Source organism: Staurois parvus, unplaced genomic scaffold, assembly GCF_062004578.1.
Source record: "Staurois parvus isolate SC_StPar_1 unplaced genomic scaffold, SC_StPar_1.0 ptg000315l, whole genome shotgun sequence".
In the NCBI taxonomy this organism is placed as follows: Eukaryota; Metazoa; Chordata; class Amphibia; order Anura; family Ranidae; genus Staurois; species Staurois parvus.
Genome location: NW_028318111.1, coordinates 3,334,135 through 3,358,036, shown reverse-complemented (window position 1 = coordinate 3,358,036; position 23,902 = coordinate 3,334,135). Strand labels below are relative to the sequence as shown.

Sequence of the window (23,902 nt, the reverse complement as noted above, 5' to 3'; positions counted from 1 at the left end):
AGTTTGCCAATTTATGATAAAAGTATTGATGAGTATATACAGGAGACATAATAAATGAAGAAAAGAGGGACAAACGGGGATGTTAAAAATAATGGACACCTTAACGGATTAATGAATCTTTCCTGAAAGCGGTTTAAAAAAAAAAGATCTTTTTGCTGATGAAAAATCTGCTTTTGCTGGTGTTTTTTTTCTTTTTTTTTTTTTAACATGGATATCTGAAGATCTATTGACAAGTTATGCCAATTCAGACCTAATGGATGCTGATTTTCAGCTTGATTATATGGCACAATTTGGTTCTGTCGCATCCATGAGGGGTACATGCCTTGTCACGGTCTCTTGCAAAAGACTTAAAAACAACCAACTCTGGAGTTAAGGGTGACATTTAAAAGTCTAAATAAAAATAGTCTGTCTTTTGGTAACATTCGATGTTTATTAGCTGTGATGGAAAATCTAAATTTTTTTTTTTAATAGCTTCAGTAAATGATGTATGTATAGTTTTATTGATGTTGACAAGAACAACTTTTTATATTTGCATGTGCCTATGATTAAAATTTTTTTCATTGTAAAAGTTTTGTACTGTTATTAAGAATTGTCATTATGCCCACTCTTTTTAGCGATCAGTGCAGCCTTTGGGGCAGACAGGAAGAAAGACTAAGGTATAGTAGCTGTCTATATTGCTGGCATGCCGTATGGTTTTTGTGTGCAGTTTTTTTGCATTAATGCACCGTTTTTTTTTTTTTTTTTGTTTTTTTTTTTCTTCCTCCCTTGTTTGTTGCCTGCAGTAAACATTCTACTTTTTAGTATATGGAGTGTTTTTATTTTGTGTTTTTGTGGTTTTCATTTTTTGCCTGGGTCATTTTTGTTATGCAATTGACACGCTTCTGGACGTTGTTGCGTTGAATGCAGTATGCTCTGTAGCTTGAAGCTTCGCTGCAGTTCTGTTGTATATTGACTTTCTTTAGTTTAATTCAAAGATAAAGCTAATTCGAAGCCTGGCAGTTTGTGAAGAGTCTCCTCCTCCTTCCACAGCTGACAGCCCGCTGGACGTACAGGTAATAAACTGCCCTGAAAAGCATGCGCAGTTTAGTGATCCTACTTGTGTTAAACTGGAGCACCTCTTTTTATGAGCTGATCTGTGTACTATTGTTTAGATATTGTATTTACAATAGGGAAGTTCGACCTTAAAGCGGAACTACACTGCATCTGCTAAATGTGTATACAGACTGCGCTGCCAAAATGTGAATCTAAATTACTCAATTTGCAACATGTGAAAATGGGGTTGGGGGGGTATAAAACATTTTTTATTTATATACCTTGAAATTTCCACTCGCATTGGTGAGTGGAAATTATGGTGGGGGCGAGTGTGTCCCCAGGGCCGTCTTGCTGAGCAGGCTCGGAACTCGGGGCCGGATCTGTCACTTGCACTGGGAGCCGTCAGACTGCTCAATAGTTGAGTAAAGTGAGAGCAAAGGAAGGAGTGTGTGCTGTGCTCTCTGCCTCCCCCTAGAGTGCAGTACCCAGCTCTGTGAGTGAATGTAACGAAATACTGCAACTTTTTATAGGGCGGAATGTGTGTGTATATTTGTGTGTATCTGTACATGTCTGCGTGTGTGTGCATGTACGCGTGTGTGTTTTTATGTACGTACATGTGTATGTGTGTGTACGTATGTATGTACATGTGTCTGTGCGTGTGTATTTCTGTGTATGTGCGTGTGTATTTCTGTGTCTGTACATGTGTCTGTGTGTACATGTTTTTGTGTGTGTATGTAAACCTACATGTATGGGTGGTTTGGTCAGGTTCAGGATTATGTGGTTATTATGGGTGGTAGAGTATGGGGCATTTGAGGTAGAGTTATGGTTTTGTGAGTGAAAGATTATGGGAGGTTATGGTTGTATGCGGTGCATGGTCTAAGTAGGATGGAGTGTTTAGGGGGACATTGGAGGCCCTGATGTAATGTGGGGGGGCTCTGGGGACCCTGATGTAATGTGGGTAACATTTAACAGTGTAATTTCATGAAATAATTTACGAGGGAGCGTTTAAGGGCGGAATTAGGGATGTGGCAGGGTAGGGGTTGGGTGGGGCAACTAGTGGTGAGTAACTCTTAAGGCCTGGCTAGTAGCTCAGAACTTGAAATTTTTAAGCCCTGAATTTTAAATATATACTTAAGTGTGACTTTGATGGGGACCATAATGTCAGGGGCGGAAAGGGGGGGGGGGGGATGGGGGACCCTAATGTAAGGGGGGGGGGGGGGGATTCTGAAGGGTTTTTTTTTTTCATAGGGCCTGCTCCCAAACATCTCCAGTCTTAGAATACCGCCCTATACAAATCTTTGAGGGCTTAGACTGGGTCCACACTAATGCGGTGCAGGACACCGCATGTAATTAATGCAGGAATCTCACCGCATTCCTATGCAAACTCCATGCAATGTCTGTGCGGTGCGATTTTGAGCCATATATTTTGTATGGCTCAAATTGCATTGCATCTGCACCAAAAAGGTGCAGGACCTTTTTTTCGTCATCAAGAGGCTGTCGGCTGTTCTGGATTCAGCCAGTACTCCTTTCGATGATGTCCTCGTAGGCCCACCCCCTCCATGTTTACTGAATGGAAGGATTTGCCTCCTTTGATATGTGACCTGCATTGGCCAGGAGGGAAAAAGAGGGCCATGCACGTCATTTGCAAGGTGAATGGCGTGCAAAGGTGGGTGGAGCTGGACTATTCCCATAAAAAAAACAAAAAAAATCAAGACCGTTATCCATGCTCAGAACCACAGGACAGGTGGAGAGGAGGTATCATGCTGCAGAGGGTAAGGATCCGCTTTATTAGGATTAATCCTGAAAGTTTCCTGTCCAGCACCTTCATATTTATATGTTTTTTTTGTTTTTTTTTTTTTGCCAAAGTGTAGTAAGTGTTTCTTGGAGGTGAGCGTTTGGTGCAACTTTCAGAAAACATGAAAATACATGAACACTTTAAGGAATAGATTATAAGTTTCCTTTTCTCCTTGTCTATAAAGCAGTTAGCTCTGATCTGATAGCTAGTACTAATCAAAGGCTCACTGCAGACTTTCACAAATAATCATGCCATTTTAAGTGTGGAGTAATATAGAATATGTATGCATTAAGAACCTCCTCAAGCATAATGACTGCTTTTAGGTGAAATGTGCTTTTAAGATGTCAGCATAGTTTCCAGACCAGTTAATGTCTTTCCTTTCTTGGCTTTAAAGTATCGGGGGAGGAAAAAACAAATGTTCTTATGGCAGTGCACTGACCCCTCCTCCAGCGCAATATTGTATTTAGTAAAATCTATCTAGATCGGCATCATTACGCATAATTTGTCCTTTTCTTATGTACTTTTATCTTTAATGCATTAAAATGGGACGATGTGAAGGAAGAGATTGGTTGTTGTGGCATATGTTATGTGGGCGGTAATGTCAGGCGTTTCAGAAAGAGATGTTTTTTCATGTGAGTGAATATGATGGAGAGCCTCATACAAGCAGAAGAAATTTCTATCGTCTGAAACCCCAAACTCCATAATTAGTTGGCCTTTGTTAGTTTAAAGTGCATCTGAAGCTGAAACTTTTTTTTTTTAATCTTTTTTTTTTTTTTTAAGAAATGGGTAGGAAAAGATTCCCACCCCTGCCAGATTATAAAGGCTTCCAGTGAAAAAAACCGCATTCAAGAGGTGCTAGGACTTTGATGTGAGTTTGCACAAAGTGAGAGGGCAAAACAATTCTCAGAGCTCACTGGCTCAGGTTGGGTTGCTCATAACAGACAAGGCTACCTTCCTGTGGGTTTTCAGATGACCGGAAAAAAAATGGAAGAAGCGCCAGGCCAAATAGATTGAACTAATAAATCAATTTGAACTCTTATTATAAAATTCCAACACGTTTCTGGACTCCGAAACTCGTTGACTGTATTGGTTTACCAAAAAGGTCAATGTCCTTTGGGGGCCAGAAACGTGCTGGGTGTGTTTTTTTTGTTTTGGTGCAAACCAAAAAATCAGTTTGGACTTATTTGGTCTGGTGTTCTTCCCATCGGTGCATGTTGTTGTGTTTTTTTTTTTTTTTTTTTTTTTTTTTTTTTTTTTTTTTTTTACTTTCTAGATTTTTATCGCGGTTTGTGTTCCCACCACAGAGATTTACACTTGAGCCATATCACAGACTATTCAAAGCAATCCTTTTTTTTTTTTTTTTTTCCTTTCACTTTGCATTCACAAATGTGCTGCGAAATACAATATTTTGAGTTGTCGCCAAAGCAGGAATAAAGTTGAGTCAAATGTCTAATGGTGGTCATACACAGAATGATTTTCTATATATAATCTGTTGTCAGTAAATTTATTATCCATTTGGAAATATGAAAGGAAGAGCATAAAGACTGCTCGCTCCATACACTTTTCAATCATGTTATGGAGATTCTACACTAAAAGTAGGGAGTGAATAGCCGGCAACTTTTCCTTCTGAAGAATTACTTTATTACATCAGGTAGACTGTACAGGGAAAACTGGCTTACGCGTTTCGGCAATAAGCCTTAACCATAGTCCTCAAAAGTTTTATGGCTGTAATTAAGGCTTATTGCCGAAATGCATACGCCAGTTTTACCTGTAACAAAGCAATTATTCCGAAGGACGAGTTGCCGGCTTTTCTCTACTTTCATAATCAGTTAGCTACTTTCCTACAATAAGTTTTTCTGTCCAGACCGAGCAGTATCATTTTGATTACTTATTCAGTTTCCTTAGAATTGATCAATGATACAATGGAGCTGATTTACTAAACCTGGAGAGTGCAAAATCTGAAACCAATCACCTTCTAGTGTGTGCGTTTTTTTTTTTTTTTTTTTTTTTTTGGTCAAAGCATAAAGTAGAACTAAAAGCAGAACAGTTTTTTTTCTAGTTTTGGATAGAGTGGAAAGGGATTACAAACCCCCTCTCAGGTTTTATTGCCGTCTGTGCGAGATTCATCCCCTGTATTTCTCCTGTTTACCATTGTCATTGAAGGTGAAAGTAAAAGAAAATTGAAAATTTTGGGTTGTCCCAGAAAAGTTAAGCAGGGGAAATCTTCCAATGGGGACATTAGTTCTGATGACCTGGGGATCCCCATGGAATTTTCTAGATTTGTAGGGATTTACTCTGGCTTCCTGCTTTTGGAGAGATTTACCTTCACTTCCTGTCCCACAGCCAAAGGGACACACATGGTAAAAAAATAGAGGTTCTAGCCCTCCCTTACTCTTTCTAAAATGGAAATAAAACTTTTGTCTATAGTTCTACTTAACTGAACAAGCTGAAGTGACTACCACGCAAAGCTGTACCAGATTTTGCACTCTTCAGTTTTAGTAAATCACCCCTTGTGCGTGTTTTCAGAACCCATAGGTCTGAACATATGACTCAATTCTGTGAAGAATCATTTGATCAGAGTGCCACATTTACGGCCACCCTAAGAGGAGATGATCCCTTTGAAGAGACTCCTCTCCCTTCCTGCTGTCTCTATTGGATAGGAAATGAAGGGAATTCTTCTGAATGGGACAAGACTGTTGTAAAACCTGACATGACTTGCGTTTTAAGAAATTGCCTGTTCTACCCCAAACTATAAAAATTATTTGCACATGCTTGATTCTGGCCCATGACTTGTAATATAGAAGAAATAAAGAATGGATAAAAACGACACCTTCAAAAGCATATCTGCAATGGGAGCTATCCTGTTTTCTTTTAATGCAGATCTCTGTGACCCAAGCCCTCCTGAAAGTCCTTTTTTTATATGTTGCGTTTTGACGTTTAAAGCCTTTTGTACTGTTGGAAATATAACTCTATGGTTCCTTGGGCTGTGGCTGATTGACCGCCCATCTGATGGTAGCTGGTGGTCCCATGTCCAATGCCACTTAATAGAACCAGCAGCATGGCACCAGCGATCATTTCAGCAGTCTGTATTCTGTTAGAGAAAATGTTACCAGCACACCGAGGATCACCTATATGGGTCCAAAAGTTTTAATGAACGATCACATAGTTACAGCAAGGCAACGTTTCAGAGTCTCGCAGGACCCCTTCTTCAGGCATGTGATGGTCGCATGCCTGATGAAGGGGTCCTGCGAGACTCCGAAATGTTGCCTTGCTGTAACTATGTGATCGATCATTAAATCTTTTGGACCCATATTGGTGATCCTCGGTGTGCTGGTGACATTCTCCCTTGCTGATTCTGTTTGGTTCCAGCAGACGGTCGCTGCAGCACCAACTTATACACACAGCCATTTTCAGCGCAGGAACGTGTGCATTTTGATTGTACACTTGTATTCTGTTAGATTCACAGGGATGCGGCTTGGTGAGGTGTGTTGTGCATGGGCATGTCTGTCTATTTATTTGTATAGGGTGCCTTGCCTCCTAAATTGCAGGGAAAAGGTCTTTGCTCCATTTTTGGAATTTCAGCCCACATGGGAACCACAAGTGCATTGCAGTTCCTAGTGCAGGAGTGATTTCCATTGCATGTGGTGTGCCAATAGGATTAATGGCACCTGCACACAGCTCCTGTGTTTTTCTGTGCACGTGGTTGCGGGTACAGGTGCGGTCCCAAAGCAGCAATCACCCGTGCCATTAATCCTATTGGCACACCCATTGCATGTGGTGTGCCAATAGGATTAATGGCACCTGCACACAGCTCCTGTGTTTTTCTGTGCACGTGGTTGCGGGAACAGCTGCGGTCCCAAAGCAGCAATCACCCGCACAGATGTCAACTTGGCCTTCTTCCTACTGACCCCCGCTGTAAGGGGGTGTTCTTCCCACTGACCCCTGGTGAACTTGTTTTAGCAGGGGTCCCCTGAGACCTGAAAATTATTTCAAGACTTTCTTTGAGGTATAACTTTTGAGGAAAGCTTTTCTACATATATTTGGCCTGGAGACCCGACCATGGTCTTAAACTCAAAATAAAAAATGTAATATATTACAGTTTACCAATCATTAGTGGTGGCCGCATTAGTTTCCTTTCTTTGTAGGCTTTTTACCTTCTGTTTTCATCCGGTGATCTGCACAGCAAGCCAACTTGGACAGCAGCATTGTCAGTCTGGGGGTGAAGGGAATGTTAAAAGTACAAACAGATTTAGATACACTAAGAAATTGAAGACCAGCTCCATCTCACACTTTATACTCCGATACAGAAAGCTGTTTTTTTCCTTTTGGGATAAAGGTTTTGCATAAATAAAAGCTGATCATTGTAAGCACCCTTGCCAGTGTGTTAAATGGTTTGTCTCAACCCTTCAACTGCTACATATGCAGGAGAGCTTGTTCTGTTGATAAACAGACTTACTATCAAGATCACCGAGTGAAAATAAAGTAAAGAGCTTAAAAAAGAAAACTAATGCAGCCATCACATCTAAGAATTGGTAAGCTGCAATTTAATGTTTACTTTTGGGTTAAATCCTGCTTTTAAATTGTTTAAACATGTATTGCAAGTTAAGCATTTGTGGCTGTGAAAGTGGATTGGTTTCTGGCAGTATAATAGCTGAGGCATAAATATATTTTGCATCTTGGTTAGCCAGCCACTTTATTGGACACTGTTAATCGGGTTTGTTTACTAAAGTAAACCTAGACATGGGCTAAGTAACTGTTGTCATCCACAAACCATTCATCAACTGAACAGCCGCTGATTTTAAACAATAGAACCGAGAGCTTAGTAGATGACATTGGCTATTTTATGCAGCCAATAATGTCAGGCACTGCCGATATGTATTAATCTTCTGTACATCACATAAAAAGCATACTTTTTGTACCTGCTAGAGTTTGTTTGTGTGTATATATATGTATATGTGTGTGTGTGTGTATGTATGTGTGTATGTATGTGTGTGTGTGTATATGTATGTATGTATGTATATATATATATATATATATATATATATATATATATATATATATATATATATATATATATTATACACACACAGTATATAATTTTTTTTTTTTTTTTTTTTATATGTTCTTCAGCTTTAGTAATTTTATTTTAGCTTTTTCTGCAACAAAATTATAAGTTTGTTTTGATTTTATTTTAACTCCACAATTATCTTTGGTTAAGTCTTAAAATTGATAATTTATTATGAGAGATTCATATGCAGGTGTGATTTTTTTTTTTTTTTTTTTCTTTTTTCCTTCCTACCTTTTATACTTTAAAAGGTAAAGTACTATCTCCGAACAGTTATAGTGGGGTAACCGATATGCCCTTTTAATGACGTGAAAACTTTCTGCTGTGTGCCTCTCCTGATTTTGTTTTACTTTGATGGTAGGAACTTGACATCCATGAGATCCTGAATACGCACCGCCACCTACCTTCAGTCCAATGAGAGCACCCTTACTGACCGTAGAGGCCCTCTCATTGGAGGGAGGATGGCGATCACAGGGAAATGATGGAAATCAAGGCCCTAGTAACTAAGTAAATCTAGATCAGAAAGGCACACAGGGGAGAGGTTTCCAGCTAATAGTCTTTTTTTCTTTCACTTTGGATGTTAAAAGTATCTGAAAGGATTGCTTGACCTCTGATGCAGTTTGTGGTTATGGCATTGGGCCTGGCAACAAGAAGCCTTCAGGGAAGAGCTTTGTGGTTTTTATGGTGGGCAGAATAATTTAGCTGGTTATATAGTGCTGTAAGGGAGAATGTTCACTGAAGGTCCTTTCCCGGTTTTAATATTGGACTTGGCAATGCAGAACTCTCCAGGGAAGGGCTGTATGGGTTTTTCCATGGGAAGGATATTTAGCTGACCATACAGTGCTGTAAGGTAGGATGTTCACAAAAGAACCTTGCCCAGTTCTAATCTAGTTTGTACGAAGCAGGTGGCTTCTGTTCTTCTAAGATCTGCCTTTCATCTTTAGGAACCGATACCAGTCCAGCCTGCGCCATCGCCAGGAAAAGAAGAAAAGCCTTTGAAGGATGAAACTGAGAAAGGAAATGAAAAGTCCACACGTAAAATGCTTTCACGAGGTTTGTGATTTGCCCTGTAATCCCTTCACTATGTACATCAATAAAAATATTGTATGAACTTATTCTCTCATCTTCTGTATAAATATTTATGGATCTGCATTATTCAGAATTGGGCAATTTATCTCTGCTCACCGAACACAAGACGTGACCTCCCTACTTTTCGATATTGAAATGCTTCTTTTTGTAATCAAAGAGACAGTGATTACCTTAGCATGTTTCTTTTATCCCGTGAACCTTCTTCCTTTGTTCTTTTCCCAAAATGAATGACATATTTAGTGAATCTGTCCCTCTGCCGTACTTGAGACGTTTACTATAAAGCACAAAAATGAGAAGCTGGTTAACGGATACCTAGCATAGGAAGCACAGTGTATAGACTGTTTACTTTAGGCACACAAACTATATTCTCAGTACTCATTGTTACTGGGATGAAAAATGTAACTGCTTCTGTTGAGAACTGTAACACTTTTGGATATACCATCCCTTTCTCTCGGGTGATAATGGTCACTGGGACAAATAAGGTGAATCTGCCTAGCGAGGACACAGACCATGATAAAAACTTGACAAGGGTTCTAATTCATCCAAACTCTAGCCAAAATAAAACAAAAACAAATTGTCTATGCATTAAATAGACTGGAAAAAAACCACCCGCTGTATTGAGCAAAAAACAAATAAAAACAAAACTTTTGATCAGAACTGAGGCACCTTGGATCTCCTTAACTCAAATGCTCTTGCTCTGCACAATGGTGACCTGTCCATATAAATGCTCTATTTTAATTCTTTACTTTTTTTAAAAATCTATTTTACTGTATATTTTTAATGAATTTTGCGATGTGATGTCCAATCATCGTTTTGTACCTCTGTGGGCCATGCACAAGAAAAATCTCCTGAGACTTTTTATATTGGGTTTTCTCATACATTTTTTTTGCCAACTTTATTATGAAATGGGATAAAACTACCTATTAAAAAACAATAAATCTTGGATACCTAAACTAGCAGTTATTCTACTTGTATATAATCTTATCACATGGGTCCTAGGTTGTTCTAACGGATATTATTTCCCAAATTTACTGCTTGGAAATAAGGTAGCCCGCTGCTATTTGCTTTATGCAAAACAACAAAATCTGTTTAGTAGAGTCCGTTTCTTTATTGTGGTGTTTGTTTTCACACACAGATTCCAGTCAGGAATACACCGATTCCACTGGTATAGACCTCCATGAGTTTTTGGTGAACACACTGAAAAGTAACCCCAGGTAAGAGACTGATGGTTTTATGTGACTAGAGAAATATAGTATGTCATGGTTGAGGATGGACTAAGTGCTGCAAAGGCAAGCCAGGGCCTGTTCTGTATCGGTTTGATAGGAGTCCTAAAAGGCAGGGATATGGTTTAAAAAGTATGGTTAAGTTTGCTTGCCCTAAGACTGGATATCCTAAAATGCTTGCTGTTACCTGATGGTCTCAGTGGCTAAGTGGTTAGCATTTCCATCTAGCAGCACTAGGTTCGTTGGTTTGAATCCCAACTATGGCAATACCTTCCTGGAGTTTGCATTTTCTCCCTGTGTCCATGTGTGTTTCCTCTGGGTACTCCAGTTTCCTCTGACACTCCAAAGACATGCTGATAGGTTAATTAGCTCCTCTCTAAATTGTCCCTAGTATGTGTATGTATGAATGTGAGTTATGGACCTTAGATTGGACGCCCCTTGAGGGTTAAGAACTGATGTGAATGTACAATATATATGTAAAGCGCTGTGTAAATTGTTGGCACTAGGAGTACCTGTAATAAACCTAGTTATGTGCACCCTCTGAAGCTGCTTGTGTATATCATGCTAATGTGCCTTTTGGTACATTTAGGAATGGGGGGGCAGAAGTGGTGTTTTTTTCCTTTTTAAAATATTCGCACATTAGTCAGGTCTATATTAAAAAGACCCTGCTGCCAGCTTCAAATTTGGAAGTAAAAGCACAGAAAAATCAAACATTTTACAAATGTTTCCTACAGTGTTTTTCTTTACAAAAATTATTTTTTTTCACTTGTGATGTGCCTTTTGATCTTGCTAGAAAATGTGATTGCTCTAGGAAGTGTGAACTCCATAGCACAGCCTGATCCCTCCTTGGACATTATAACCGTTTCCTTCTTTTGCAGTGCTGACCCCAGCACCTCCACCTCTCCATTCACCTCCCTACATAAACTTTTATGTAGCTACTGGGAGCGCAGCGAAGGGGAATATTATAGAGCCCGGTGCCCAACCTGCAGCCCGAGGGCCACATAGGGCCCTTTGGTATAGGATAGGTGGTCCTCCGACCTCCGCATTTTGTAATTGGAACATTGATTAGGGTAACAGCATTGATCTCTACTAGCTTCATGTAGCATGTTCCAAGTTTTGTATTGTGCTCTGCAGCATATCCCCAGCCAAAAATGAAGCATGACCACACCACACTCTGACCTTCATTTCCTCTATTAGGTCTGCAGTTTGACAATCCTCTCAAGCATTACATATATTGAACATTCTATGTGCCCTTTGATGTCAGGGGCCACATTTAAATTGACAACCACTGTTCAAGTGTCATTTGAGTGACCGTTTTGAGGCTGCTGATGTCAAAATTAAGATGGTGGCACCCAGCAACAGTCTTGGCATTTTTGGATACCTGCACAAGGGAGATTAATGGAAAGACTTTGGAACTAAATGTTCTAGAGAAAGGGGCTCTTTAAATCCATGCATGTATCAAGTCTGCCTATTTTTTTTTTTTTTGCTAAGGAATGTTTCCTGTAAGCTTTGACCTGTTTGGTCAACTGAATTATTACTGTTGTCGATCGTGTTGTCTTCTGCAGTTTCTCATGTTGCAGTAGTTGGAAAGAATAGCTGCAAGGTGATTGTGACTTGTCATTGAGATGTTTCAGAAAGCCCCAGGGAGCTTACAGTAAGAAGGACGTATAAAGATCAGTTTAGAACCAGAGCTATAAGGGTAACCTTGATGAAGGTGCGTCATGGATGGTTACACCAGAGATGTCCCCCAGCCCTGAAGCACTCCTCAATAACTGGCCTTTTAGCATCTGGCACAAACCAGGGGATTTACTATACCCATTGATAGTTCGCTCAAAGTGACAGTATGGCTGGCCATAGACAAGTGTCTGAGACAGCAAAGGTGGAGGGGGGTGGGGGCAGAGCATCTGCCAGTTAAGTGCTTTATCGCATCATGAGAATCACAATCTTCTTTTTTTCAGACTTGAGAAAAGGTTGAAAGTAATGTTTGCCCTATAAAAGGAAACCTCTAAGTTTCCACATTTCTTTGAGATCCATCCAGGAATATTTGTAGTGTGCAGTTTAAAGCTGGCCGTGCACCAGTTACTTTAATAAGAAAATTCTCAGTACATCCATTGACTTGACAAATGTCATTTGAAATTACTTTAAAATGCTGTTTCCTTTTATCATTTTATTTTAGAACAAATGGACTTTACCAAATAAAACCACATTTGCTGTTAGAAATTTGTTGGAGAAAAAATTTACATCCCACTCCTTCACATTTGCTGGTCCCTGCAGTCAACAACAAACGTTGATTTGACCCCACTAACAATTAAAAGATCGTACAAATGTTCTTTTAAAATAAAAATTTTGAATACAATTCTACTAGTGTATGGCCACATTAAAGTGATTGTAAAGGCTAAAAGTGTTTTTTTTTTAACCTTGGTTCACTCTCTACAATAAGGTAAAAAAAACATTTTGGATGCAGCTCTCTCCCCTTCCCCCGCACCCCCTCTAAATACTTGAGCCTGATCTTGATCCAGTGCCATGCTAGAAAGCAGCGGCACTGCCCTCTCTCTTCCTCCTCATTTGACTCGGTGAGAGTAGCGAGAGCAATTGGCTCCTGCTGCTGTCAATCAAATCCAGTGACAAGGGAGCGGGGGGTATGTCCATAGACGCACAGAGTATGGCTCGGAATTGAGCCCCCACAAGTGCACCCCTAGCAAACAGCTTGGTATATGGTAGGGTACCCCTAGCAAGTAGGGATATTTGGAAAGCAGGAGGAGCCAGGAGCGTCAGTAGGGGACCCCAGTAGAGGAGAATCAGGGCTACTTTTACAATTTACTTTACGAGTGGAATGATTATTACAGCAGATCACTGGTGCAATGTCAGGCTCCTGCAAACTCTTCCTACAGCTCTGTGCCAGTACTTGTGCAGTCCATTGAAACTACAAGTCCATCCCCCATGGTGGCAGATGGTACCTGTAGTTCATTCATTCAAGGGATTCCTGTGAATCAATGACATGGCTTTGCGGGCAGGGCCCTGCACAGCCACACAGTTTTTAAAGTGGGACAGAAGGTGTGGGGGGAGGATCAGGGGGTGAGGGGGACAGCTGAAAAGAAACCTGTTACACTCTAATTACACTGTTCAACAGGTAAAAAGTTTTGGGCATAAAATTAGCTAATCTTACATAATTTTGGGGTGCTGAAAACGAAAATGACCCTAAAAAATGTTGATTGGCTCTAGTTTCCATGATATATTCACCCATCTAATGACGTAAGCCATTCAAAATTATGATGCAACTTCAGCTGCATATTGCGCAATTGATACTGGTGACCAATAGAAAATTGCATGTATACTGAGATGATGCAATATTAGCCTTTAATTGCATCACTTCACTGCATAAAAGCTGCAGTATCTGTAGCTGATTGTAGTTCGACAGCGTCTTTACATTTCGTTTTATGCTTATATAGGCTACTCAGTAATGCCTCGAACTTGTGTGAATAAAGCAGATAATTTCTGCTATATCTGCAGTGAAATAACTTTTATCTCACAAAAAAGGAGGATAACAGGAATGATTAAGAAAGCCTACAACTTGTATTTTGGCTGCAAGATAGGAGACCAGGACAAGAGCTGGGCACCACATATATGCTGCAATTCTTGTGGGACGGCACTGGAGCAATGGTTGAATGGAAAAAAGGCATCTATGCCTTTCGCTGTGCCAATGATTTGGAGAGAGCCAACAGATCATGTTAGTAATTGTTACTTTTGTATGGTGCCTCCAATTGTAAAAGGGCTAAATAAGAAGAAAAAGTTATCTGTGCACTATCCAAATATTCCATCGGCAATACGTCCAGTTCCTCATGGAGAGGGGCTACCAATTCCTAAAGCACCAGAATCCTTCGTGGTTGAGTCAAGTGAGGAAGAACCTGAAGCGTGTAGTCACGTGCAGTTGTAAGAGATAGCCCTTTCCTCGAATACAAGAGAAAAGCCAAGAGAAGCAAAACCGACACAAACTGAAGACAAAACTAGTGAGAATCCTAAGTATTAAAATTATTCAACTTAGCTTATGCCTATAATTTTTCTTGGTAATCCTATGCAATATATTATGCCATTTAGGCTTTGTTATGTAGTCAATATCACTTGCTTTATATTTGTGGAAAGACATCTATCTATATAATTATTGTGCATTATGTAGTCATTACGCCTATAGTAGAAAACTTTCCGTTTACAGAAAAACTAGAGCCAATTGACAAATTTCATTGTTATATTTGAACTCAGAATGTGAAATTCATTAAGAAATGGATCCTTTTGTTTCCAAAACTGGCAAAAAATAAAAATTTGTTGAACAGTGTTACAGGTGTATCCTGTTACTTAAGGGCAATTTATCCTGTAAGGGCTACATGAAACCAGAAAGTACAGCTGGCCATACACTAAACTGATTCTGGCTGGTTCCTAATTAATCAGCTGAAATTTTGTCACCACCACATCACCTTACATCCTTTGATTGGAAAACTGAAGGAACTCCTTGGACAATTGTTGGCAGTGCCTGCATCCAGTCAGCTACAGCCATTGTCCAGAATACAATAGCCACAGAGGGAGATTCATCCATCTGTGCTGTTTAGCTTGGGCTTCGGGCTAACAAAGCAGAATCTGAGTTTATAGCCATCGTAAGCCCTCGTTTTGCAGTCTGAGGATAATCAAAAACTGCCTCTCCAGAATACAATTTTAACTGGTAATTCAGACAGGGGGGTTTATTTATTATTTATTTCAGGTACTTATATAGCGCCATCAATTTACACAGCGCTTTACATATATATTGTACATTCACATCAGTCCCTAACCCTCAAGGGGCGTACAGTCTAAGGTTGATTTTATTAAGGAAAATATACTGTGCACTGCAAGTATAGTTGCTTTAGATCTGAGGGGAAGTTCTGCTAATTTCTATCATCCAGTCGTGCAAGTGAAAATGCTGTTTTTTGTTTTTTTTTTTATCCCTTGAATGTGATTGGGTATTCTTTGCAAAGTGAAGCATTACCTTATTTACTAAGCTCTGGAGAAACTACACTTGCAGTGCATAGTTTATTTGCCTTTAGCAAATCAACCCCAATGTGTTACCTGGCTATTTTATTATTAGAATAGGATTGTATATATGTGTTTAACTTGTAATGCAAGGTTCTGTTTTCATTTGTTGAACTCACAATAGCCGGTATCCTGTCATGCAAAAAGCAACTACGTATAGTAACCCATAGTAAATTTCAACTTAAAGAAGAATTCCGGGGTTGGATATTTTATACATAATTACATTGGTCCAGCTTGGACCTGTGTAGCAATGCATATACCCACCATACCTGGCCAATACACCTGGAAGCTAGAATCACTGAAGAAGGCACCGCTACTCCACGGATCTCCACTTGCTTCTGTATCCCATGCTGATTGGTTGCCCTGTGTGTCCTGTTATCTGATTGGATGAAGTGGAGAGGCAGGGCAGTGACATCACACTCTCGCCACCTTGTCTAATCAGAGAACACTTTGCATTCATTCAGAGAATGCAAAGAATTCTCTAAATGGCAGCTGCGCTGAGATGCTGATCTATGTTCAGAATGCAGCAAGACGGTCGCTTGACATGTGATGTAGTAGTGGTGCCTACTTTGGTGATTTCCAGCAACCAGGGGCATTGGCCAGGTATGATATATACTACACATAGTTAATTGATCCAAGCTGCACCAATGTAACTATGCATACAATATCCGTACCTGGAATTGCTTGTTAAATGTCAGTTGTTAATGTTGATAATGTGAGCTGATAACTGATTTGTTCCTTTTGGTCTACTGTGCATTCTGAAATTAAAGCATTATTCCTTTAGCACACCTCCTTAAGACATTTATCGTGCAATTGTTGCTTGGCAACTAGCCTGTTGGCTCTAGTCTTTTAAAGAGGCGTTGGTGGATCCTTCACTTTTTCTCCTCGTCCATCTGCTGTTGTGCTGTGCTGGTTCCATTATCAGCACATATTCAATCTGGGATTCTCAGTAAGAAGAATAAATTCCAGGATTTTTATAGATGTGCCATATACATGCATGTCTTGTGATTCTACTGTATTCCTGTACGCTTATGTATTTATTTAGATTGGATATAGGTTATATAGGCTGGATATAGGTTTTTGGTAAAAAGGAACTCTAGTCAAACTATGTACAGTCGAAATGTGCTTAACGTGTTTGCATGTTTGTTGCCCCCTAAATGAAGTTTAAATATAGATGTCGGTTTTTTTCACATGGGTCTGTAGTTTTTTTAAATTTATTTTTAGGGTTTTTAAATATCTGGTAATCCTGTCAGTTGTTCTTGGTTCCTGTATGAAACCAACAACGCCAAGCACAGTAGAAGATCCATGCCGGCTTGGTCAGTTTGTCTACAGGCTATGATCTCTGTGCATCCCCAGGACGCAGTTTTGCGCCCATGTCCCAACCCCCCCCCCCCAACCCTGCTGCTTATTGGCAGCAGCTCCCAGGTTCCCGATCATGTGGTGGAACGCAGCTTGCACATGGCAACAATTGGAAGCCCCACCGCTTGCATTTTTTAATAACTTGATTACAGTTTGCCACTCCATCACCGTCTTTACATCTACATTAATTGACTTAAGCTACTAGTTTAGCAGATTACAATTATTTACTTCTTTTTTTAGGCACTCTTGTGAAACCAACACCCCAGATATACTGAATATTTAGTAGGGTGACACCACTGTACAATGCTTTTTGTCATGTCAATGATTCTTTTCTTCAGCTTTCCCACTCTATAAGCTCCCCCTCTCCCGTTGCCAGTACCAACATATTGGACTGTCACTATTTTGTAAGTCAGCAAAGCCTGATAAGCCACTGAGTCTGTCTTTTTGCTTTTTAGGGTATTATGGGAAGATAACGTAAAGATACTAATGGGGTAATCATATTAGTTACTTTAGAAAATCCTAAATCCTCTGGAACTCACTGCCCCAATCCATCAGACTGTCGCCTTCCCTATTCACATTCAGGCGCTCCCTCAAAACCCATCTCTTCAGGGAAGCCTACCCCACCCTCACCTAACGGCCATTCTCCCTCATTCCTCCCACCACTTCATCCCCCTCAGCCACTTCCTACTGTACCTTTACCCCCTCCCTCCTAGATTGTAAGCTCGTAAGAGTAGGGCCCTCTTACCCTTCGTACGTTGTTTGTTGTTGTTGTACTGTGCCATGTATTGTCCCCCCTATTGTACAGCGCTGAGCAAACCCTTTGGCGCTATATAAACTAGTAGTAATAATAATAATAATAATTTTAAATATTTCTTAATGGATATTAGATGGCTGTATGCATGTCTAATTAAAGTAGAGCTAATTAAAGTTCTGCTTTAATTAGACCTTTTTCTGTTGTACAATAAAACTAAAGCAAGTGGCACTGCGGGGGGAAAAAAAAAACGTGAGATGGTTTCAAGCCCAAACTACACAGATTTCTGTGTTCATTTTAGCCATGACAACTAAAAATTTAGCCCTCAGCAGTTTGTAGACTTCTGAAGTTGGTCATTTATGTTCTATGAGTAGTCCTCTGTGTTTGATCGTGCACAATGTTGCAGTTGTGCACAAGTGATTGTGAGACGATTGCAGCAGTGTGCAATCACAGAAGTCCAATAGGATCAGTTTGGAAGACCAGACACACCTGGATGAGAAGATTTCTTGCTCAGTCACGGAAAATATCGTTTCACCTGGATTGAGAAGGTTGGAGACCTGTCATGGGCAATATCCTTTCACATGGATAGAAGATATTGGAGACCATCCCTTTACTTGGATAGAGGAGTTTGGAGACCAGTGATGCACAATGTCCTTTCACCTGAATAGAGGCGATTGAAGACCAGTCGTATACATATATCCTTTCACTTGGATAGAGGAGATTGAAGACCCGTCATATATCCTCTCATTCAGATAGAAGAGATTGAAGTATATTCTTTCACTTGGATAGAGAAGATTGGGGACAAGTCATATATTTATTCACCTAGATAGAGGAGATTGTAGATAAGTCATGGACAATATCCTTTCACCTGGAGAGAGGAGTTTGGAGACCAGTCATATATCCTTTCATTTGGATAGAAGAGATTGTAGATCAGTCGTGGATAATATCCCTTCACCCGACTGAATAAGGTCATGGTCGTCCACTTGGGATTTTCTTAGGTCTTTGTTGTTTTACCAAGCTTACTTCTTAGAATGGATATGCTTTTTACCCATTAGAAAAGGATTTGGCCTGATTTGTGACAATAAAACTGTATATAGAGAGAGCACAACAAGGCAGATAATAATGCTGTTCCAGTTATTTAAAACACTCGTGAAAGGCATGTTTCTTATCCTCTGTTGGTACTACAGTTTGCCACCTATTATACTCAGTCAGACAATTGCCTCCATTACCATCCTTTATTAGCAGTTTAGGACTGTAAATAGAGGACTAAGCCAAGCGTATAAAAACTGGACATTTTTAAAGTCTGTTTAGGCAAATTTAAAAAAAAAAAAAACATTTTGCACATCTCTCCAGTACATACACATTTTCACATGCTGTTTTTTTATTTTATTTGAGATTACAGTACATAAAAGCACATAGCAGAAGAAAACAAGATGACATCAAGTCATTGTTATGAAAGTTTAACCAATACATATACAGGTTATTACATATCTGGGTACAGTGAAAAGAATTATTGAAAATGTTTTATTTTAGCAAAAGACAAGTGGGCAGAGCTGACACCACTCAATCCACAAAAAAATGTTGTGTTGTCAGCCCACAACAGGGCTTAGATGAGTGAATTTTTGGCAGATCAACAGGTATTTTTCTGTACTTGTAGGGTCATTAAAGGAATACAATCTGGGAAATGTGCTGGTGTTGCAGAGACGTACTGCATATGTCTTTTGTTTTTTTTTGTCCGGACATTAACTGTCATGTTTAACATATAAATATATCAGTGGACACAGATGGCGTCCCCGTAGTCCCCCTCCATCAGCCGTTGGATGTAACACGGAGGCTGGGGGCAGATAGGCATTTCATCCGTGCAGGAAGCGGCCTCTCTGAACGATTTTTATAATTGATGTTCTTGCTCTGCCATTAACCAAACTAATTAATATTAATTTAAATGGTGATTAGGATTGAATTAGCAAGTGAGAAGGCAAGCGGAACATTGGGATGGCTTCTGCCGCAAATATGCTGTGTTTTTTTTTTTTTTTTTCACTTTTGTATTTTACGGAACCATTGGACAAAATCAAAGTAACAGAAATATTATGTTTGGTCAACTGCATTTCTTAGAGTGGATGTAACAAAAGGAAATGGTTGCACACTCCAATAGTTCTGCTCTTAGCGGAGTGTGCAGCCATTTCCTTTTGTTACTGCTGCTTTCCGGAGGAGAGATGGGCAAGCATCTCCTGCCATTGGAGTGTGAAGTGGATCCTGCTACACAGACTTGGAGTTGTGTTTTTGTGGTTTATTTCATCAGAGTGGAACTCTAGCCAGTGCTGGATCTATAAAGCAGATGTCCAGCCAAAAAACATGATATTTTTTTGCAGGGCTGAGGGGAGTACAGAGTGACCTAGGCCCAGACAAAGTGGGTTAAATTTACTAGCCATCAGACTGACATTTATTATCAGAATGAAAAATACTGCACCGTAATGCTGTAGATTGAAGGAGAACGCTACAGCAAAAGCTATTTTTTTTTTTAATGATCTCTTCATTTTTATTGGATTACGTTTGGTTGTATTTCTGCTTTAACCTCCCTGGCGGTATTCCCGAGTGTAGCTTGGGGTAAAGTTTCAGTAACACAAGCAGTAACCCCGAGCTACACTCGGGCTTACCATGCAGCGCTGCTCTGGGATCCCTTGATCACTTACCTTGTCCTGCGCTCCTGCGATGTCCCTCCTGCAGTGTCCCCGGCAATGTTCTCCGGCTGATGCCGGCGTCTGCCTTCTGGGTTCCGCCCACTGCAAGCGTCAGGACGTACGGGAGACAGAACGGCGGCAAATTTGAAAATGACAAAAAGTGACATTCACTAAAATCACATAGTATAACATTACTGTATCAAACAATTTCACATACATTTTGTCCCGAGTGCTTTGTCCGGCGCCCTGCCTGCATTTTTACTGTTCTTTCTACCTGAAAACAGAGAAACGTCCATTGCATCCAAAAAGCGTCCCTTTAGGTCAAAAGCGGTTTTAGACCAGCTAGAATACAGCGATAGTAAATCAGAACCACTTGCAGAATTGAGTGATAATGATTGGTGGGGGAAATTAGTCATCAGACACTGAAAACAATTTTGTGACTTTGCTCAGTGATGTGCGAACTTGGCGCTCTATTTCACATTTCAGTGTTTTTGGTTTGATTATATTATTGAATAAAATGTATTATATTTTTTTATGATTATTAAATTATAATTTTATGATTTCGTGTTTCAAGTTTTATCCTACCCGGGATGTTTACTAGACTCTTGTTCGGACAGATTTCAGTGACTTATTCCTAAAAAATACAGGCCTACAATAAAAAAAAATACATATTTCCATGCAAAAAAATGTACCGCTTTGAGCACAGAAATATGAACATAATCATACCGCTAACCGAGAGGTTAAAGATTAGTTGACTGGCAATAATGTATTTAAAGCTGAACCCAGGATCAGTAAATATTGTCGAAATACATTCATCATGTCTAGTCTTACTTGAATATTGGTGTACTTTGTGTATTTCTTTCAGATCTGTGCAGTAATTTAGTGTGAAGCCTTTTACCTCCTGTGCAGGAACTTCCTGTAATAAAGACCACTCACTGCTGCCCCTTCTCCTTGTGCAGGGTGACTGGTCTCGTCTCCGCCCCCTCTTGTAGTTTTTTTATAGGCAGCCTGTCATGGGTTTAGTCTGCTGGGCCCTTTCCATAGCTCTGCTGTCTACATATGTTGTATGCAGTCAGTGATTATATCACTGCTACTTTTCCCAAGGTTTGCAGACACAGGTGCCCATAAAGTGGATTTATATCCTTTTTGGCCATTGAGAAATGTATATATAAATAAAAATGTTCAGGTCTACAGTTTAGCTTTAATGTATTCTAAAATGTACTCGCTACAATAAGAACTTTGCTGTTTTTCTTCCAAGGGATAGAATGATGCTGCTGAAATTAGAACAGGATATATTAGATTTCATCGCAACCAATGAGTAAGTTTTTTATGCATTTTTATATACATTTCATATTCTTAGTATATGTATAGGATAAACTATCCACAGAGTAGTATAGTATAACACACCGCATCCAATAAGAAGCTCCGATTTCTGCTAGTAAGCAATTTTAGATTGTTTTCTCTAGTTGACTACACAGCTGCGCTTCTTTATGTTGTATTTTAAAAGGAAATTAGTACAATTTGTGTTTCTGCATGTAGTATTGTTTTCAATTTCAGAATACAACGCAAGAAGTTCCCGCCGATGACCTCGTATCATAGGATGCTTCTGCACAGAGTCGCTGCGTATTTTGGCCTTGATCATAACGTCGATCAGAGTGGAAAATCTGTCATTGTGAATAAAACAAGCAATACAAGAATGTGAGTCATAGAAGTGTGGGCAGCCAATCACAGGGGGGCTTTATTATAAAGACAGAAGTAGGAGATTAGTGAGGATTGCATTTATTTTCTAACCTACAATATACTGTATAATGTTCAACTGAGGCTTGTAAATGGTTAGAACAGCCTGGCAGGCTTCTGCTTGGGCCTCAGCTCTATCTGGGCAGTGGTGAGGTTCACTACCCAATCAACAGCTAATGACACCTTTAGGCTGTCACCTTAAGTCAAGCCAATACACCTTCTTAAGTAATTATTACAGAATCCTGTTATTCACCAACCTAAATCTTACTCTTTGTATTGTTGAAACCTTGTGATGCAATCTTGTTGCTGTTGGCAGTGCCCCTATGCTTTCTTTTCTGCTGGTTCGTTGGATTGGACATTCTCTCCCAACTCGTACACTGTACAAGGAAAGGGTAGAGATAAAGCTGAACCAGGAAGTAAGGCTGTCATTTACCGTATTTTTCGCTCCATAAGACGCACCTGACCATAAGACGCACCTAGGTTTTAGAGGCAGAAAACAGGAAAAAAAATTCTGAACTAATGGACTGCAGACATAGTACAGGAGATGACCAGAGACTGCGGACAGCACAGGGATGACCAGAGACTGCGGACAGCACAGGGATGACCAGAGACTGCGGACAGCACAGGGATGACCAGAGACTGCGGACAGCACAGGGATGACCAGAGACTGCGGACAGCACAGGGATGACCAGAGACTGCGGACAGCACAGGGATGACCAGAGACTGCGGACAGCACAGGGATGACCAGAGACTGCGGACAGCACAGGAGATGACTGCTGACCTTTAGGGAGGGGGGGGAGCGGGTACCTGAATTTGACAGGTACCCGCTCTTACTTCCACGGAGTTGTTCTTTGATCTTACCTGTTCCTCTATCCAGCCGCGCGCTGTCTTCCCGGCTTCTGTAGTGTCAGCGCTCGACATGACAGCCGGGTGCCCAGTGCGCATGAGCGAGAAGCACTTGCGCTTTGTGATTGGTCCGGCGGCTTCTGGGATCTGTCATGTGTCCCAGCTCCCGCCTTACCATTCACAAAAAGCACCGCTTCTTGCGCATGCGCACTTGGCTCCCGACTGTCAAGCCGAGCGCCCACACTACAGAAGCCGGGAAGACAGCGCGCCGCTGGATAGAGGAACAGGTAAGATCAAAGAACAACTCCGCGGAAGTAAGAGCGGGTACCTGTCAAATTCAGGTACCCGCTCCCCACCTCCCCAATGGTCAGCAGTCATCTCCATAAGGTCCCGCTGCAGAGCTGAGCGGCCGGCCCGGTATTCTGATGCGGCGGTGGAAATACCAGACCGGCCGCTCCATATTCGCTCCATAAGACGCACTAACATTTTCCCCCCTTTTGTGGGGGAAAAAAGTGCGTCTAATGGAGCGAAAAATACGGTATTTGTTTATTTAGCATGTGTGTTGAGTGCCCAGTACCGATGGCCATACATCTGTGACTTGTTTAAGCGCTTAGATTATGAAAGTTGGATACAGCCAATGTGTTTTAGGGGATATGGACTTCTTGAGGGAGAGCCTATAAGGATGTCATTGTAGTTACACCATATAACCATAGATATGAGGTATTACTTTTTTGTTTTTACAGCCTCACCTATGTTTTTACACTGCAGCTACAATATAATAGGCACTGCTTACCACACACGAACAGCATCCTCACAATTTATCAGGTGTTCAGCAGCCTAGGACCTAGGCGTGGTCCGCACACATGACCTCTGGGCACAGATAAATCCCCAATAGGGTGCATAACCAAACAACTCAACCTTCAAGAATAAGTTCACCTTTTGTAACATGTTACACCCGTATTCAGGGTGTAACACTCTACGGATGCACCAGCTTCCCACCCCATCCCCCATTGTGACAGCGAATGGGGGATCTTCTTTCTCCGCTCGCTGTCACAATCTTTTGAAAAAAAAAAAATGCAGTCTCCGCCCACCCAGTTGCGTCATTCATTTATTCAGTGTTCTGTGAAAACTACAAGTGCCAACAGCCTTTTGTGATTGTCGGCTTGTTGTTCTCAATGACTACCAGGGTGCTCCTTAGCTCTGTAGGTAGTTTATTGACCTTCCTGTAATTCAGTTACTGCCTGTCCGTATTAGAGGTACAGGCAGACA

At 40.6% G+C, this 23,902-nt stretch overlaps 1 protein-coding gene across 10 annotated transcripts in view; it reads left to right on the top strand.

The window, feature by feature from the left end:
* Positions 1-23,902, top strand: part of R3HDM1 (R3H domain containing 1) — a 261,433-nt gene that overhangs the window by 158,432 nt on the left and 79,099 nt on the right. For 8 of the 10 annotated variants that reach the window (XM_089683588.1, XM_089683587.1, XM_089683590.1 and 5 more), the window contains 6 exons: positions 615-656; positions 963-1,052; positions 8,837-8,945; positions 10,117-10,195; positions 21,309-21,368; positions 21,608-21,748. In XM_089683588.1, the coding sequence (XP_089539714.1) occupies positions 615-656; positions 963-1,052; positions 8,837-8,945; positions 10,117-10,195; positions 21,309-21,368; positions 21,608-21,748 (521 nt within the window). The remainder of the gene's footprint in view (positions 1-614; positions 657-962; positions 1,053-8,836; positions 8,946-10,116; positions 10,196-21,308; positions 21,369-21,607; positions 21,749-23,902) is intronic. The other 2 variants (XM_089683589.1, XM_089683592.1) reach the window with 2 other exon arrangements.